The sequence below is a fragment of the Salmo trutta genome, chromosome 24 (genome assembly GCF_901001165.1).
Source record: "Salmo trutta chromosome 24, fSalTru1.1, whole genome shotgun sequence".
Classification (NCBI taxonomy): Eukaryota; Metazoa; Chordata; class Actinopteri; order Salmoniformes; family Salmonidae; genus Salmo; species Salmo trutta.
In genome coordinates this window covers 30,091,648-30,108,861 of record NC_042980.1, presented here as the reverse complement: position 1 = coordinate 30,108,861, position 17,214 = coordinate 30,091,648, and the positions used below count along the sequence as shown (strand labels likewise).

The window sequence follows — 17,214 nt, the reverse complement described above, 5'->3', positions numbered from 1 at the left end:
AAAAATATATATTAATTGGAATACAATATTGGAATGGAATATAACTAATAACATTAAATAACATTGGAATATAGCATTTAATAACAATAACTTAACTAATTAACTCAGTGTAACATTGATGTGGCAACTCTCTTATGCTCTGCTATTGCACCATTCTAATTTGTACATAGGTCACAAACAAAGCTATCCACTGAAAAATTGAAGCACAACTCATGAGCCCACCTCCTGCACTGCTCACACCTGTGACTGAAAACAGGGGGAGAGATGCCAATTGAAACGCTATCTCTTAAAAACGTAGCTAGCGATCCAGCAATATGACATAAAATGCTGTGTAAAATAGCTAAAAGGCAATAATGTAACATTAACTCTAAAGCTATCAGTCACTAGTGGAAACATTTACAACTGCAACTAAGTTACATTATCTTTTTAATGTATTTTACCTCAGGCGATCTGGTAGTAAGGTTTAGTAGCTAGTACTCCTAGCAGCTTATGCTAACTAGCTAGCTGGCTTGCATTTACTGCTAGTGAAGTTGCTAGCTAGCAAGTTAGCATAAACTAGTGCTAACTGGGCTAGTCAATGTCTAAATAACAGGTAGAAACACATTCATAACCATAAAGAGGTAACTAGCCCCCAGGGGCCAGTTACCCCCTAGTAGGTGGACGAACACACTCATCCAGTATATTACTACTTAAAAAAAACAAGTGGATTATTTATTTTAAGGCTTTTCTACTTGTATATTTAAAAAACATTTATAGATCTAACTTTATTGAAATATATCTACAACTTTTTCAAAATTTAAAAAAATGGTGATACATTTACCACATTGTTTTGTTGGAATATCTCCAGGACATTTTCTGTTGAGCAAGAGCAGTGGCAGCCAGGGGAAGTGTTGAGAAAATTATTTGGTGACATCTTGTGGTCTTTATGGGAATTACTGGGGGGGGGGGGGGGGCAGTTACCCATGTGGTCTAGTTACCTCCTAGTACCCTACTTTTTCCACCACTGGTGAGAGAATGTACAGGACCCTTGTCTCCGCTCCTCTCCTCCTTTCATAACCTCTCACACTCATGCTATATTTCCTCTCTGCTGTCACTCTCTCGCTAATTTTCCTACAAATGGAATGTCTGTCTCTGCCTCCTCACCAGGACCTATCTATTATTGCTTCTCCAAAGAGCCTTACAATTCAATGAAGACATTTTGCCCATAATAGATATTCTGTCATGAGGAGGAATCTATCAGGCTCAGTCCCAGGCTGAATAGCAATCTAAATGCAGTTCACTTCACATTTATTTGAAATCTCATTAACTGGATAAAAGGCCATAAAATGTGTTGTAAATAGAATATCTTTGCCACATGGATGAAACTGGTTTAATTCCTGATTAGTCTTTTCCATATCCATTCTGAGGCTGAGTGAGGGGCATGTGGTGTTGGCAGAGATGTGTCAGGAGTCATTTTCAGAATCCAGTCCAGGCACATCTCTCTCTACTCCACTAAACACTCACATACTGACTGGCACAAAGAGGATCATCTTCATAGATATGAGATGAGACAAAGAACCCATGCCCTAGAGTCAGTACTAGGCAGGCCTATAGTGATTAAAAAGATACCTTGGCTTTAATAGAAATGTAGACTGGTTGAGCTTGGTCTTCCCCACAACACTTAATATGTCACCCCTCCATAAAGAGAACTAACACACCAGTTAATTGAATAATAAATTCTAATAGTGATGAATGAAAATGTTTACTCACAACCAGTCCCTGAGGTGTGAAGTTCAGTGAATGGTCGCATTCCCCCGCTCAGACGTTGCATGCATCAACCAACGGTTGCGTGTTACATCATTGACTACGCTGTCGGGCAACAGATTGCTATAACATATGATGTGGTTAGCTGATACATGAAATTGTAAGATCTAGCATGCAACACCTGGGCAGAGGAAAGCGGTTGGTGAACGTGACGTCACCCATCCTCAGCTCGTGTTAAAGTGATGCTCCAGAGCTATTGTATACTTCCAGCCATAGTTTTGGAAGTAGTTCTCAGAAGCCTAAACAGATTGTGTCATCGAATGCGTATGATATGTGCTTAAGATCCCAGAATGCATCTTTAACTTAATGGATAGCCACACTAGCCTCACCCTTGTGTGGGTACTAGCAAGCTAGCTAGCAAGCTGGATAGGTGTCAACAACCAATCCAGTAGCTATAGTGAACTTTAATAGGTCAAGCACACCACGATATTGCAGAGTATTTGCATAAAGATCAGCTCTCCCCAACTTAGGTTCCGCCCTGTTTATGCTCCCTCGTCCATGCTCGCATCAGCCAACGGTTCCCCAGTCTACTTCACTTCCCTCCATTGAAAAGGAACGGCTTTATCACTCCTACCGTGTTCAACGTGGATCAGTGGACACTCTCTAACACGTGCTAGCAGTTAGCTAGCCAACTAGTACACTGTAGCCAACGCGGCCTAAACAAAAGCTATAGTATGACAAATTAGCTAGCTACTAGTGAAACTGGATGCTCTGGGAAGGTACAGTACGTATTTAACCTCTAAAAGTCTATGGGGGGGGGGGGGGGGGGGGGGGGGGGGGTCCACTAAGCTAACATATGGAATTGTTTTAAAATGGCCGTACCATTGATCGTTTAGAGATTTGATTTGAATTTTAGGAGCCCCTTTCGTATAAAAAAATGTAAAATAATAATTTGGCCTTTTCTACTATAGCCCATAGAAATCCATTGAATAACACATTCATAAATGGCAAAACAGACAGTCAAAAAATAAATGATAAGAAATAAGGTTTTCAAGTGTCTTTCCCAAATCTAGGAGATCTAAGAAAGCTCAGGAAATATTTGAGTCTTTAGGACACATATTTAACCCCTTTTTCTTTGTTGACACAAAACTACCTTCACACTTCCATTCATTTAAAAAAAAACCTGTACCGGTTACCTTCAAACAAGTCCTGTGACACTTGTGGGTGTCTTAGAGCATTGGATGCTACAGACAGAAGTTGGCACATTGGCGGTACCGACTTCAGACGAGTCCCGTGGGGCTTGACGTTACAGCCGTTTTCGTGAGAAGACTGATTTTCGGGATGTCTCATGGTCTGACAAATAACGCTGTAGCTCTGTCGCCTTCCACCGCAGATGCGTAAGGCCGACATAGGTGGATGCGGTAGATTAAGACGCAGCCCATGCAAAAACTGACCGATTTTGATGGAGATTTTTGTATTATGTTACTTAGATTAATGCACCGGTGCGTTAATAGACTCTTAAGGATTTGTATATACAGTGCCTTTGGAAAGTATTCAGACCACTTGACCTTTTCCATGTTTTCTGACGTTACAGCCTTATTCTAGAATGGATTAAATAAATAAAAATCCTCAGCAATCTACTCACAATACCCCATAAAGACAAAGCAAAAACAGGTTTTATCATTTTTTGCAAATGTATAAAAAATATATTATTTACTTATTTACATAAGTATTCAGACCCTTTGCTATGAGACTCGATATTGAGCTCAGGTGCATCCTGTTTCCATTGATCGTCCTTGAGATGTTTCAACAACTTGACTGGAGTCCACCTGTGCTAACTTCAATTGATTGGGCATGATTTGGAAAGGCACACACCTGTCTATATAAGGTCCCACAGTTGACAGTGCATGTCAGAGCAAAAACCAAGCCAAGAGGTTGAGGGAATTGTCCGTAGAGCTCCGTGACAGGATTGATTCGAGGCACAAATCTGGGGAAGGGTACCAAAACAATTCTGCATCATTTAAGTTCCCTAAGAACACAGTGGCCTCCATCATTCTTAAATGGAAGAAGTTTGGAACCACCAAGACTCTTCCTAGAGCTGGCCGCCAGGCCAAACTGAGCAATCGGGGGAGTAGGGCCTTGGTCAGGGAGGTGACGGGAACCCAATGGTCACTCTGACAGAGTTCTAGAGTTCCTCTGTAGAGATGGGAGAACATTCCAGAAGGATAACCATCTCTGCAGCACTCCACCAATCAGGCCTTTATGAGCGATCTTAGGAAAGACACTTCAAAACCTTATTCTTATCATTTATTTTTTGACTGTCTGTTTTGCCATTTATGAATGTGTTATTCAATGTATTTCTATGGGCTATAGTAGAAAAGGCCAAATTCAATGTTTTTTAAACGTTATTTTTTAATATACCAACGGGGTTATTAAATAGCTAAATGATCCATGGTATGGCCATCTTAAAACAATTGTCAAAGACTCCAGCCACCCTAGTCATAGACTGTTCTCTATGCTACCGCATGGCAAGTGGTACCGGAGCGCCAAGTCTAGTTCCAAGAGGTTTCTAAACAGCTTATACCCCCCAAGCCATAAGACTCCTGAACATCTAATCAAATGGCTACCCAGACTATTTGCATTGCCCCTCACCCCCCTTCTACGCTGCTGCTACTCTCTGTTATTATCTATGCATAGTCACTTCAATAACTCTACCTACATGTACATACTACCTCAATTACCTCAACACCGGTGCCCCCGCACATTGACTCTGTACCGGTAACCCCTGTATATAGCCCTGCTATTGTTATTTACTGCTGCTCTTTAATTGTTGGTTATTCTTATCTCTTACTTTATTTAGGTATTTTTCTTAAAACTGCGTTGTTGGTTAGAGCCTGTAAGTAAGCATTTCACTGTAAGGTCTACACCTATTGTATAAGGCACATGTGACAAATACAATTTCAAAAAAAAAATTTAAAAATATTTCATTTTCTTATTTTAAAAAATGTCTAAAATTCTGTTTTTATTATGGGGTATTGTGTGTAGATTGATGAGGACATTTTTTAATAAGGCTGTAACCTAACAAAATGTGGAAAAAGCCAAGGGGTCTGAATACTTTCCGAAGGCACTGTGTACAGCAGAACTATAGCTTAGACTGGTTCAATGCAGTGTAATGTTATACTGTTTGTGAAGTGGCATCTGGCCGCTTGAGATTTCACTTGCTCGAAGATGGGGGAAAATGATTTCCCCCCTTGTCCTTCATCCTGCCTTCAGCCCTATTGCTCAAATCTGATTGGGGCTTTAGAAAAAAATTCACCACTGGGTGACATTTACATAAAATAGACACAAACAGAGAAAATATAATACATGCTGAATAGATTTATTTATAATGTTGATCAATAAAATGTAAAAATTATATCATTCTTTATTTATTATAAATTATACATTCACAGTATTGTTGCAAACATCTTTGGATTTCTCACTATACTCTAAACTGTAAACTATTTAAACAACTATTTTCCCTCTATTTGCACTCTGAGAAACCCTTCTTCATTCTGAGACTGGGGAAATAATCACAAATATGAAACTAGTGAGTCATATCTCTCTCTCACTCTCGCCCTGTCTCTCTTTTTCTCCATGTCTGTCTCAGACACAGACATCCTGTAGTCACACCGTATATCCTCTCCTCCTGTCCAGCCCTGAGAGTCGCTCCCCTAATAAGCAGAAATAGTAAGTAAATAATTGTGCAGATTCAGATGTAGAACTCTTCTAACCTGCATTGGTTCACAGAGAGGCTGTCAGATAGTACTGTAAATCACACATTCACACAGGGACAATCACACCATAGGTCGTGTGTGTGTGTGTGTGTGTGTGTGTGTGTGTGTGTGTGTGTGTGTGTGTGTGTGTGTGTGTGTGTGTGTGTGTGTGTATGTGTTTGCTTGGTTCCTGTGGCTGGGAAAACTTTTGATCCCGTCCAGGTACAACACGCCTCAGTGATGATCCACACACACACACACACACACACACACACACACACACACACACACACACACACACACACACAAACACACACACACAAACACACACACACACACACACACACACACACACACACACACACACACACACACACACACACACACACACACACACACACACACACACACACACACACACACACTGGCCAGGCGTCCAAGCTCTCAGAGAACATTCTCAGTCTAATGAGAGAATGGCAGAGTTTCAGGAGGTTTATTGGATCAGAGGTGACTTTAGGAAGAGGTACTCCACTCCATTATCACATGACAGCTTTGATCGCTAGCCATTTGAACTACTGATAATATTTGACAAGGATGTGAAAGCATTGAAGCATATTAATATGTTTTACTGCTATAATTTGGCCCTAACAGAGGTACATTCCTGCCTTTTAATTTCAGTTTCCATTTTATCCACCATCTATTTAATCTAAAATGAGGCTGCAAAATGACATTTCTCAGCATTCCAGACTGATTATACAGAACCATTTGGAATATTTTACATTACAGAAAGCACAGACGGATGAGCAGACGTGTGGATGGACGGGTGGATGGACAGATAGAGAGATAAATGAAAGGACACACACACACATAACACACACACAGATATGAGAAAGGATTACCTTTTTCGACAGCGAGAGTCTTGACCTACATAGTAAATACAATTTGCAACATTTCCGTTTTGATTGTGTTAGCAGAATGTGTGCTGAAAGCATTGCCCCGTCCATATGACTGCAGATTGGCCCTGTAGAGTTAGCAGAGGAAATAGCATTATACAGCTAGAGTGCCCAGTAATCACTTTGTGTTGAAATAGATGATAGTGTAGAGTACAGTATATCAGGGAGACTAGATCAGATGATCTGATATTGTTCCTGGATTCGATAACAAGGACAATACAATAACTGTAATGACTTTCAAATGCTTGCAAACTCTTTTACAAAGTACCAAAACATCATGCAGAAGGTAAGTGAATTTGCTGTATGACCAATTGCTGTATCGCTGACTCTGAGGTATAGCTGATGGAAATATATGCATCTGGTATTGATGTCATTATGCTAAATAATACAGTCAATGAATTAGTGATGAAAATGTGATGGCCGGGCTTTTGTAGAAATGTTTTACATTTCTGTCACACAGTACAGTCAATAGACCCTACCTTCACAGTGGGAGGGCTGGATGAATCTCATATTCTGCTGCTGTCTGTGTTGTCTATCAGATCTGATGAAGGCAGAGGCCCAGTGGTGTGTGTGTGCCTTTCTCTCTCATTAAAGACAGGATTAACCTGTAGGGGGGCTCCCTGTACCCTCAAGCCGCCCCAAACCCCGACCAGGTCAATGAAGAAGGCCTCCACAGAGACATGTTTTATTAACAGATGTCAGTGTTAATATCTCTAGTGTTCATGGTGAGTTGTTTTTCAGCCAAGCCATGACAACTCCTCAGGCTGGGTTTATTACAATGTTGTAAATGAATCAACATGATCCACATGCAACAACACAAAATAATCAAGTAGAGTTGTTACGAAGCAGCAGCATGGAACCGGCTTGTGATCAAATTTGTCCTGACTGAAAGCTATTCATCTCATGTGATTTCAGTAGGTAGATCGTCATTCAAACACATAACACAAAACACAAACAAGAGAGAAATGCTTCTTTGACTATGGTAGTTGCCATTTCTTGCATCGCTCCACTTTTCACAATTATTTGACAGCAGCGCCACCTGTTGTTGAATTCTCCCTCTGTACCCTAACACAGCTGAGACAGGTAAAGAGGACAGTGATTAGAGAAGGTGATACAAATATGGGGAAAAGAAAGGACAGAGAGAAGAGACAATAGCAACCTCTTTCAGCATCTCTCTGGAACACCACAACAATGGACTCCTCAGTTCTAATAATATTTTTTATTATGACCCCCATTACAGTCTATCTGTCTCATTAACTGTGCAACTTCCCCCAGGTTAACTACAATACCTAGTTGTGAGATATTTAGTCAGGATGCTCTGTTCTAATTGGTGCAGAGAACCTGTGAGGTGAGGTGACACGTTGGTCTACCTGTGCTGTCTAGCTGTCTAAACTTCTCTTTCATAGTGTTATTGATCTGTGTTCAGCAGGAAAGTGACTGTGCTGGTGGTGAGTCTGGACAATGCAGGGAAGACTACTATAATCAGAGGTCTACAGGGAGGTGAACTTCTCTCTCATACAGTAACATCAAGTGTACTCTCCCATAGGCATATACTTACAGTTGAGGTACTTCACCCAATAACTAAAGTGTGATAGGTACGAAAGTTCAGTCTTTGATATTGGGGGGATCTATCCCTTTGAAGCTGTGAATAGAGACTGATGTGTCGTCTGCCTCAGTCTACCACAGCTCTTGGGATCTGGGCTAGTAGGCCCTGCTACCAGTGTGACCTGTGTGATTTAGCACAGGCTGTAACACACAACACGCTGCAGGTCCTGTTACCCCTGGTCTGACGTTGATGGGCTTATAAAACCACACAGTAAAATAATGACAGATCTCTGGACTGACCACAGCTGCTTGTACTCAGACACACTTTGATGTTCCTTAGACTGTTATAAGAGAACCTCTTACAGCTTCACAGACTGACTGATCACTGATACACACAGACAGACAGTAACTTCAAAACAAGTTTGACATGTAACAGTTATATGGGTCATGAATCTTTAATGCACTGTTGTGATCTTAAAGAGTATTACTGAATGTTTGTCTTATCTTTCCCCAGGAAACCTGTGACCAGCCCCTGTGGATGGTGTGTCTGTGACTGAGCTATGTTTGGAGGGGTGCGGGGGGGGGAGGTTGTGCCATCACTGAGGTCCTACAGCATCCCCACATCGCTAGCAAGCCTGTCCTTCTGTGAGTATTTCAGGCAGGGATAAGCTTATTTTTACAGTACTATTTGAAACACAACATACAGCTTTCCACTGCACTTCTTTCAGTGACCACTCAGTGGCAGGTTGCTACACTGAAACAGTTGAATGTCCTCCAGATGGTTATTAGGGGATTGTGATGGAAAGTGGATAAGCAGGCGTATGTAGACCTATGGGTAACCTCTCTTTGGAATTTGAACAGTCAGGAAGCTTATAATTTGTTGAAACCTTTGGAGTCTGTCTGAGTGAGTATATTGTTGAATATGGAACAGCTTCCCCAGGCCATATCTCAATTGTATTATAATGTATATTACTGCCTTTATTTTTGCTGAACTCCAGGAAGAGTAGCTGCTGCCTTGTCAGCAGCTAATGAGGATCCATAATAAATACAAATACAAATCCCAGTCTGGCTACCTAGCTAAATCCTTGTTCCTGTTCAGCTGTGTTAGAGCTGACCTGTGTATACAGCATAGTATCATCGCTGTGCCCTGTGGTGTATCCATAGACACTTATCCTGCCCTATGATATCAGTTCAACCTGTTACCAGTCAGGTCCGGACACACCCTGTCCTCTGTTTTGACTCTGACACCTGGGTCCACCGTTAACACATTACACACACACACACGCGCACACACGCACACACACACACACACACACACACACACACACACACACACACACACACACACACACACACACACACACACACACACACACACACACACACACACACGAACACACAGACAATACTGGGCCATAGTCTTGTGACTTGGCATTTCCCCTGATTTTGCCGTGACACATATGGGTCTGTAATGAAGTACACTCACACACCGCTGCTGCTATGACAAAGCACAGTGACACAGTAAAATGTGTTATAGTTTCACCTACACTGTTCACAGTCAGAGAGGGTTTAATTGTGATGTTGATTGGTTTGAAATGTTCTTGAATATTAAATAACAGTCTTTGTCTGAAAGTCATCTTCTGAAATGGTAACTGGCGTTAACAAAATAAAAGTTATCATTAGGAAGTACAAAAGCATACCCAACGTGAGATTGCTTAATTCACAGTGAAATCTTGAAATAAAACACATTTCCCATTGAGCCTGCCTGATTTGAAGTGAAACTCTCAGATAAATACATTCATATGTATTGTACATACACAAAAGTTTGAGTAAATACAAAAACTAGCACTTAAAATAAATACTTGCAATGATTAATGAAAGTAAAAATTCAATCTGTTTCCACATTGTGAATACTTCTGTGCAGTTAAACAGTCTTGCTGATTCTCAAAATGCATTGTCTTGCGTTAAAGTTGTCCCTCATGAGTGGAGACACTGACTCCCACTCTGCTTCAACTGCACAGCCTCGTGCAATCCTCTTGTTCCTGGATGATTTCTGACCACTGTAATGGGCTTAAATCTTCTCTGAACACTGTTCTGCCATGCCACCCTAGAGATTTCCCTCCCATACCTGTAGACACTCCACACCAGAGCTCTTCCTCTCCCCATCTGAAAAACCTCCAGGGGTATCTCCAGTGTTCAGGGGACTTGTCCCTTCTCTATGTGCAGCACCTCCAGGGGCAGGAACAGCAGCACAGTCTCCTTAGGGGGTTCTTCTTCTTGTACCTGGTGGCCATTTTACATTTCTCGTTAGTGACGGTGACGTAGTCCTGTGTCTTCTCTACGCTGGTCTGGATGTTGTCTATGTAGCCTCCTTGCTCCTCCACCAACATAAAGATATCCATGAACAGATCTCTCAGCTCCTTCATGTTGCTCTCCAGATTCAGTAGCTCCTATAGCAGTTGCACAAAGGATAAAGACAAAACATTAGTCAAGGATTTGTCTGAACGGACAGTGAAACTGGTGTAAATTACATGCGACATTAGTGTTTGTCGGTCACAGACATACAAGACCTACTGAGAGTCTTAACTTTATCTTCAATAACATATTCTTGCATTTTCTTACGCATCAAAACTTACGCTTACCTTGTGTTTCTGCTCGATCTCGGACAGCTGAGCGCGTGTGATGCGTTCGTCGTTGAGGAGGTTCTGGTTAAACACCTCCCACTTCCCTGTGGCAACCATTTCATCGACTCCCTCCTCGGTGACATCCCGACCAAACACCTCCAGCTGGCGGATGATGAAGCTTTTACAATGCTCCTGTTTACTGAGGATGGAGTTGTTGTACAGACACATCACCTAGGAGTGGTAAAATATGAACAAGTACTTTAGACCAGAAACAGCCATTTCTTTTCACTGCTTGCTTAGCTAGCATATATTAAAAACTAAGCCTGACAATATATATTTTTTGCTGACGTTCATCAAGTGTTGTCAGATAAACATCAGAAAACACCATTGAAGTAAAAGGTTCTAATAAGTATTGGAGAGTCACCTGTTGGAATTGTCTAAGTAGCGCTGCGTGTTGGGAGCGTTGAATGCGTGTAGCGGCTGTAGCCAGTCCCTGCATGTCTTCTAAACTCTGTGCCTTCTTGGAGAGGGCGTCCAGCCGTCTGTGGATGCTCTCTGCCTGCAGCTTGATGTCCCTCGTTACATCACTGTCCTTCTTCATCACACTGAAACGACGCATGGTCGCAACCAGGGTCCTTTGTTGCTGGCTGAACTTCTTCACCTGGGGAGAAGGAGAAGAGGATTCAGTCAAACTTTAAATGCATAACAATTCACAACATTATTCTCATGGACAATTGGACATACAGTTGCAGTCCAACCGAGGTGCATGCTTTGCAGATCGACCTGTCTATATAGTTACGGCCACTCCTAGGAGGAATATGTGAGCTTACTAACCTCCGTTTCCAGCTCAGTGATGTCACCGCGGATATGCTGAGCCTCGGACAGGAAGTTGTGCAGGACTGGTTCTTGCTCGAACACCACAGCCTGCTGCGGGGTGGCGACCTTAACCCCCAATGGGGCATCTGGGTCAGCATCATCCTCAGGGAATGGGGTATGTGTCTCTCTGCTCGCCTCCTGAAAACCCTGGGCCCTCTGACGCAGCTCCTCCAGGCGGTCCTTCATGGTCAGAGACCTCTCGGTGGAGATCACTCAGAAGGATGACAAAGCCTGTTAGTTGAGGCCCCTTAGTGAAGTTATCTGCAAAGAACAGAGCCTCTTGGTGGACCTCACTAAGGAGGACAGGGTCTGATGTTGTTTCACTGTAATAAGGAACATATGGTCTTGGTTGACAATGTATATGGTGTCTCCAACTATTGTTGGTATACCTAAAGAGTAAACACTGTTTTAAACAAAGGTGTTTCAGTCAACACTTGAGTTTATTCATCATAATTACAATGAGGAACTCAAGGTCTTATGAGGTAAATGTGTACAGTACCAGTCAAAAGCTTGGACACACCTATTCATTAAAGGGTTTTTATTTATTTTTACTATTTTGGCTCCAACCGCCGTGTCTTTGTGAGACGCAGAGTAGGTGAACGGATAATCTCTGCATGTGTAGTTCCCACCATGAAAAATGGAGGAGGAGGTGTGATGGTGTGGGGGTGCTTTACTCGTGACACTGTCTGTGATTAATTTAGAATTCAAGGCACACTTAACCAGCATGGCTACCACAGCATTCTGCAGCGATACGCCGTCCCATCTGGTTTGTGCTTAGTGGGACTATTATTTGTTTTTCAACAGGATAATGACCCAACACACTTCCAGACTGTGTAAGGGCTATTTGACCAAGAAGGAGAGTGATGGAGTGCTGCATTAGATTACCTGGTTTGGGATAAGTTGGACCGCAGAGTGAAGGAAAAGCAGCCAACAAATGCTCAGCATATGTGGGAACTCCTTCAAGACTGTTGGAAAAGCATTCCAGGTGAAGCTGGTTGAGAGAATGCCAAAAGTGTGCAAAGCTGTCATCAAGGCAAAGGGTGGCTACTTTGCAGAATCTAAAATCTAAAATATATTTTGATTTCATTAGCACTTTTTGGGTTACTACACAATTCCATATGTGTTATTTCATAGTTTGGATGTCTTCCCTATTATTCTACAATGTAGAAAATAGTAAAAATAAAGAAAAACCTTTGAATGAGTAGGTGTGTCCAAACATTCGACTGGTACTGTACTTTGGTGTGTCCACTTTGAACTGGAAATGAGTCTCTCTTCACTTTGTTTCTTTATAGCACCACAAGATCTTCTATAATGAATCTGGCATCACAAGCTCTTCAATAATGTATTCGTAGACAAGGTCAACATTCCTAAGAAATTCCCTAAGCACTTTGGTCCACTGAGCTACAAGTAGTGTTTGTGGCTGGGAATGGCAGGGAGAGATACATTAGCACAATGTTTATGCAGCAACAGTGAATCTACTTCAGCGTTGCTTCCCATGAGAAGTTATCTTGTTTGTGTTTTTGCAGTGAGGCACTTCCCTTCACCAGTACCTCTCCCTGACGTAACGATATGATGACTGCTTTCAGAGAAGTGAACTTCTAATAGACACACACAAACACACACATGTACAAACACACACACCCACAGAGAGCTTGTCAACATTGCCCTTAAGATACGGTTAGTCTGACTGTAATCCACACTGTGGTATCTGTGGCATTTAGCAGACAAATCTGGTTTAGCTCGACAGCAAAACATAATAAGTATTACAACAGTTTCAAGGTTCATCAGTTTATTCTGAAGTATATTCCGTATATATATACGGCATTTCCCCTGCAGTGTCTGGATCGTTTGGAGGACTTTAACTGTTAGGAAGGGTGGAGTGAACAGAATGTGTATTTTGAATTAAATAGAGCGTTGTAAATGACAGACTCTCCAATTACCAGATGGATTACAAACAGGAAGACCCACAAATAACCTGGTGTGTGTGTGTGTGTGTGTGTGTGTGTGTGTGTGTGTGTGTGTGTGTGTGTGTGTGTGTGTGTGTGTGTGTGTGTGTGTGTGTGTGTGTGTGTGTGTTAGTGATGCAGGGGTTGAATCATAACCCACAGTCCCGGTGGTTATATATTGTGTGGATGAAGGGCGGGTGGGTTGAACACAATTAAAACAATACTTAAAAAAATCCATAAATGTATCATTCTTGTTCAATTTATATCTATAGGCTACATTGAGGTTTTTCTTTCGTTATTTTAAGCTATATGGCATTAGGCCCTAAAACATAGGTGTAACGGCTGTCGTCGGATTTAGACCAAAATGCAGCGGGGAAATGTGCACTCATCTTCTTTATTATAATCAGACAAGAAGGAGAACCAAAATAAACACGTACACAAAGAAAACACAACGACTATTCACAGGCTGATAAGGCACAAGGCTATACACAGAACAATCTCCCACAAAGTACTCGACAAACACACACCTATATCTAGGACTCTCAATCAGAGGCAACTAGAAAACACCTGCCTCCAATTGAGAGTCCAACCCCAATTAACAAAACATAGAAATACGAAAGACTAGACAGAACATAGAAATACACTAACATATAACAGTGCCCAAAAACCCCCGGAATACATAAATCAAATACCCTACTAAACAAACCACCACCCCGAACCACATAAAACAAATACCCTCTGCCACGTCCTGACCAAACTACAACAACAAATAACCCCTATTACTGGTCAGGACGTGACAATAGGCTTACGCGCTAACTGTTGGCCATCACACACCAAATAGCCTACATGCCAATCACCAAATGGTTTTGGGAACAGACAGAAAACTTAACTTCGATCCACAGAGGCAAAAAGGACAATATGGGAATTTAATTCAATAAGAGAAAAGCTGCAAAATGGAATTGAAAATAAAGAGAAGGGAGGGCCAGAAAGGCAATGTTTGGGAAAGGTTTGGTGAAGTGGTAAAATAGGATAATAGCAGTGCCGGCTATGTTATGTGTGATGTTTGTGAGGCGCTATGCAAAATCGACCGTCAGAAGACGGGACTTCACATAGGAGTATGGCACGTCAAGGGAACTGTAGCCTACTGTTCAGACGGGTTAAATGGAAACTGAAATCTGGACACTGACGATAGGTCTATAACCTCTCTCATAGCCTTAATAATAACTCCTGTAGAATTAAGCATTTCTTGATACACCAAATGTAGGCTAAATTTGTACTCGAGGAACAGGAGTGGAGAAATATGATTTATTTATTTTAGCATCTTGAGAGAATGCACTGTGCAGTTAGATACCATCTGTAAGGTGCTTCATCAGCATCTTTATCAGCATCATAAAAGCTGATACTATTTCAACCACATAAAATATTCATCCAAGCTGAACTGAAATCTATCAGAAATATGTTGGGTCGTTTTCACAGCTTTCTATTTCCTTACAGCCGTTCAAACTGGTGACATTTGGACGTTTTGCACAGAAAATCTTTCACATGTATTATTTTCTATATTAGCGGGTTAGGGAGGGGCGCAGACCTCAGATGTTCACTTTATCACATATAGTCGGGCGGTTGCGGATGGGTTATTAGTAATTGCGGGTGGGTGCGAGTGAACAAACAGCTGACCTGCGCACCACTTGTGTGTGTGTGTGTGTGTGTGTGTGTGTGTGTGTGTGTGTGTGTGTGTGTGTGTGTGTGTGTGTGTGTGTGTACTGAAGTGTGAGGCCTCCTGCATGTTCTAACACTACAGACCTCTGACCTTCTCTAAGCTGGAGATCAGATTGAAACTAAACCATAGAATTAGAAATACTAGAACACACATTCCCATCCATGTCAACTTTCATGGTTGATGGACCACAGTCATTGAGTTTACCTACCATGGACTAAGCCAGGGCTTTGTCCGTTCTGGTCATTGTAACTCTATGATTCAGACATTACTCAACCGATTCCAGAGCAATGCGAGATTCAGCCTGAAAACCCACTCAGTCCAGCTTAGTCTGTCTGAATGTTGTTATGGTTTCCTCTGTTCGCTGACTGCTTTCCAACTTTCCATCTGTTTACCTGTCACAGAGTTTATGAGGGAACTGCCTGTTGACATTTGTCACCATAATGCAAGTGTTCTGCTGGGGTGGAAGAGAACAAATGCTTTCCTCTTTTACACAGGATATTATTGTAAAGGCAACACTGACCTTTTTTATTTTTAATTAAATCAATTTTTGGTCTTAAGAACCTTGAATTTCATATGAGAAAATAATAATATACACTTAAGAAAACATATTCTAACACTTACAACAAGTATCCTGAGTCAGGCAGGCGTGAGTTCTGCTATTTACCTTGTTGTAGTAAGTAATCCGTGAGGCTTAGAGCCTGCCATTTATGTTTGGCCAGGAATGTAACTGCCAATTTAGCCAAGCCATGGAGAATGGATTATTCTTACTTCACATAAAGTATCCATGAAGTTATCCAAATGTATATCCCATCCTTCTGAACGGTATCCTCAGGGAATCTATTGAGCCTTCCACTCCAAATACTTATTAGCTGTAGGTCACGTGTGTGTGTGTTCTGTTAGTTTTCCTATATGTTACAGTTAGTCAGTAAACTGCTATAACAGAGAAACAACACTTCCCAGGAAATGTGGTTCTGCCAGTCTGGCCACACCCCTTCTCTCTCAGGGAGATCTCTCTGTGGCCAGTGGGAGAAGGGAGAACAGATGTGGACTATTCTGTCCCAGGGGCTGCTCTAACAGCGTCATAGAACAAATAGAGCTGTATTGTGTAGAACAGCAATGATGTAGAAGAGTTGTTTTAGCTCGATACATTACATTATGTATGGCGCCTACAGTGCAGCCTGCTAGCTAAGTCACTGGTCTGGCCCTATTGTGTTTCTCAGGCTCCAGTGGCTCCACTGAGCATGGCTGACAGATTGTTTCTGGCAAGGCCCAGAATTACAGGAACCTTTTAGGAGGGAATGGACATAGTCCTACTCTACATGTATACCCTCAGATTGGCATTTTGAAGAGTGTTGAAAAGTTGTCATCAGAGAGAGGGTGACCTAAAATAAAACAGTGGCCAAAATTTTTGACCGAACAAAGGCCTACTGTATGTGTTTCATAAAAGCACAGGGTGGAGAACTAAATGTCAACCAGCAATAAGACGAAATACAACTGAATTATAGTAACCAGCAGATAATAAACAGGTGTATGATTCATTCCTAATGTGTAGGTGTTATGACAACAAAATACACCGTTTTGGGTTGTGACAGGTGTGTTGTCAAGTGTGCCATGTTCATCTGTCAGCACTTACAGACAGAGTGAATAATGGCTCACAACCACTACCTGCATTTCTTTACCTGTCCCCTGTCTCTCTGTCCTAGGCTTGACAATGAGCAGAACCTGTCCATGGCTCTGAGGTGGAGCTGATACACCGTCTCTCTCTGGAGACACCGGTCAACAGACACCAATGTAGCTTCTTCATAGTAAGTGTCTCATAGCATAGCATATCTTGCAAATGGCTAAAGGCATGGGGTGTAATCATTAGTCCAAACAAGAGTTTCTATTGGACAAATTCAGGTACACTCTTGGAAAAAAGGCTTCCAAAAGGGTTCTTCGACTGTTCCCATTGGAGAAACCTTTTTGGTTACAAGTAGAACTCTTTTAGATTCCATGTAGAACCCTCTGTGGAAATAATTCTACATGGAAACCAAAAGGGTTCTACCTAGAAGCAAA

At 41.8% G+C, this 17,214-nt stretch overlaps 1 protein-coding gene across 2 annotated transcripts; it reads right to left on the bottom strand.

The window, feature by feature from the left end:
• Positions 1 to 7,655: 7,655 nt before the first annotated feature.
• LOC115161069 (syntaxin-19) lies at positions 7,656 to 16,122 on the bottom strand. Of its 2 annotated transcripts, none has more exons than XM_029711782.1 (5): positions 15,824 to 16,122; positions 11,455 to 11,819; positions 11,045 to 11,281; positions 10,639 to 10,851; positions 7,656 to 10,446 (listed from the first exon to the last, which is right to left on the bottom strand). In XM_029711782.1, the coding sequence occupies exons 2-5, from the start codon at positions 11,680 to 11,682 to the stop codon at positions 10,213 to 10,215; spliced, it is 912 nt and encodes a 303-aa protein (XP_029567642.1). In that variant the 5' UTR covers positions 11,683 to 11,819; positions 15,824 to 16,122; the 3' UTR covers positions 7,656 to 10,212. The 2 variants fall into 2 exon arrangements, with proteins under 2 accessions (XP_029567642.1, XP_029567643.1); XM_029711783.1 differs by having other exon boundaries at positions 11,455 to 11,708.
• Between the last annotated feature and the right edge of the window lie 1,092 nt (positions 16,123 to 17,214).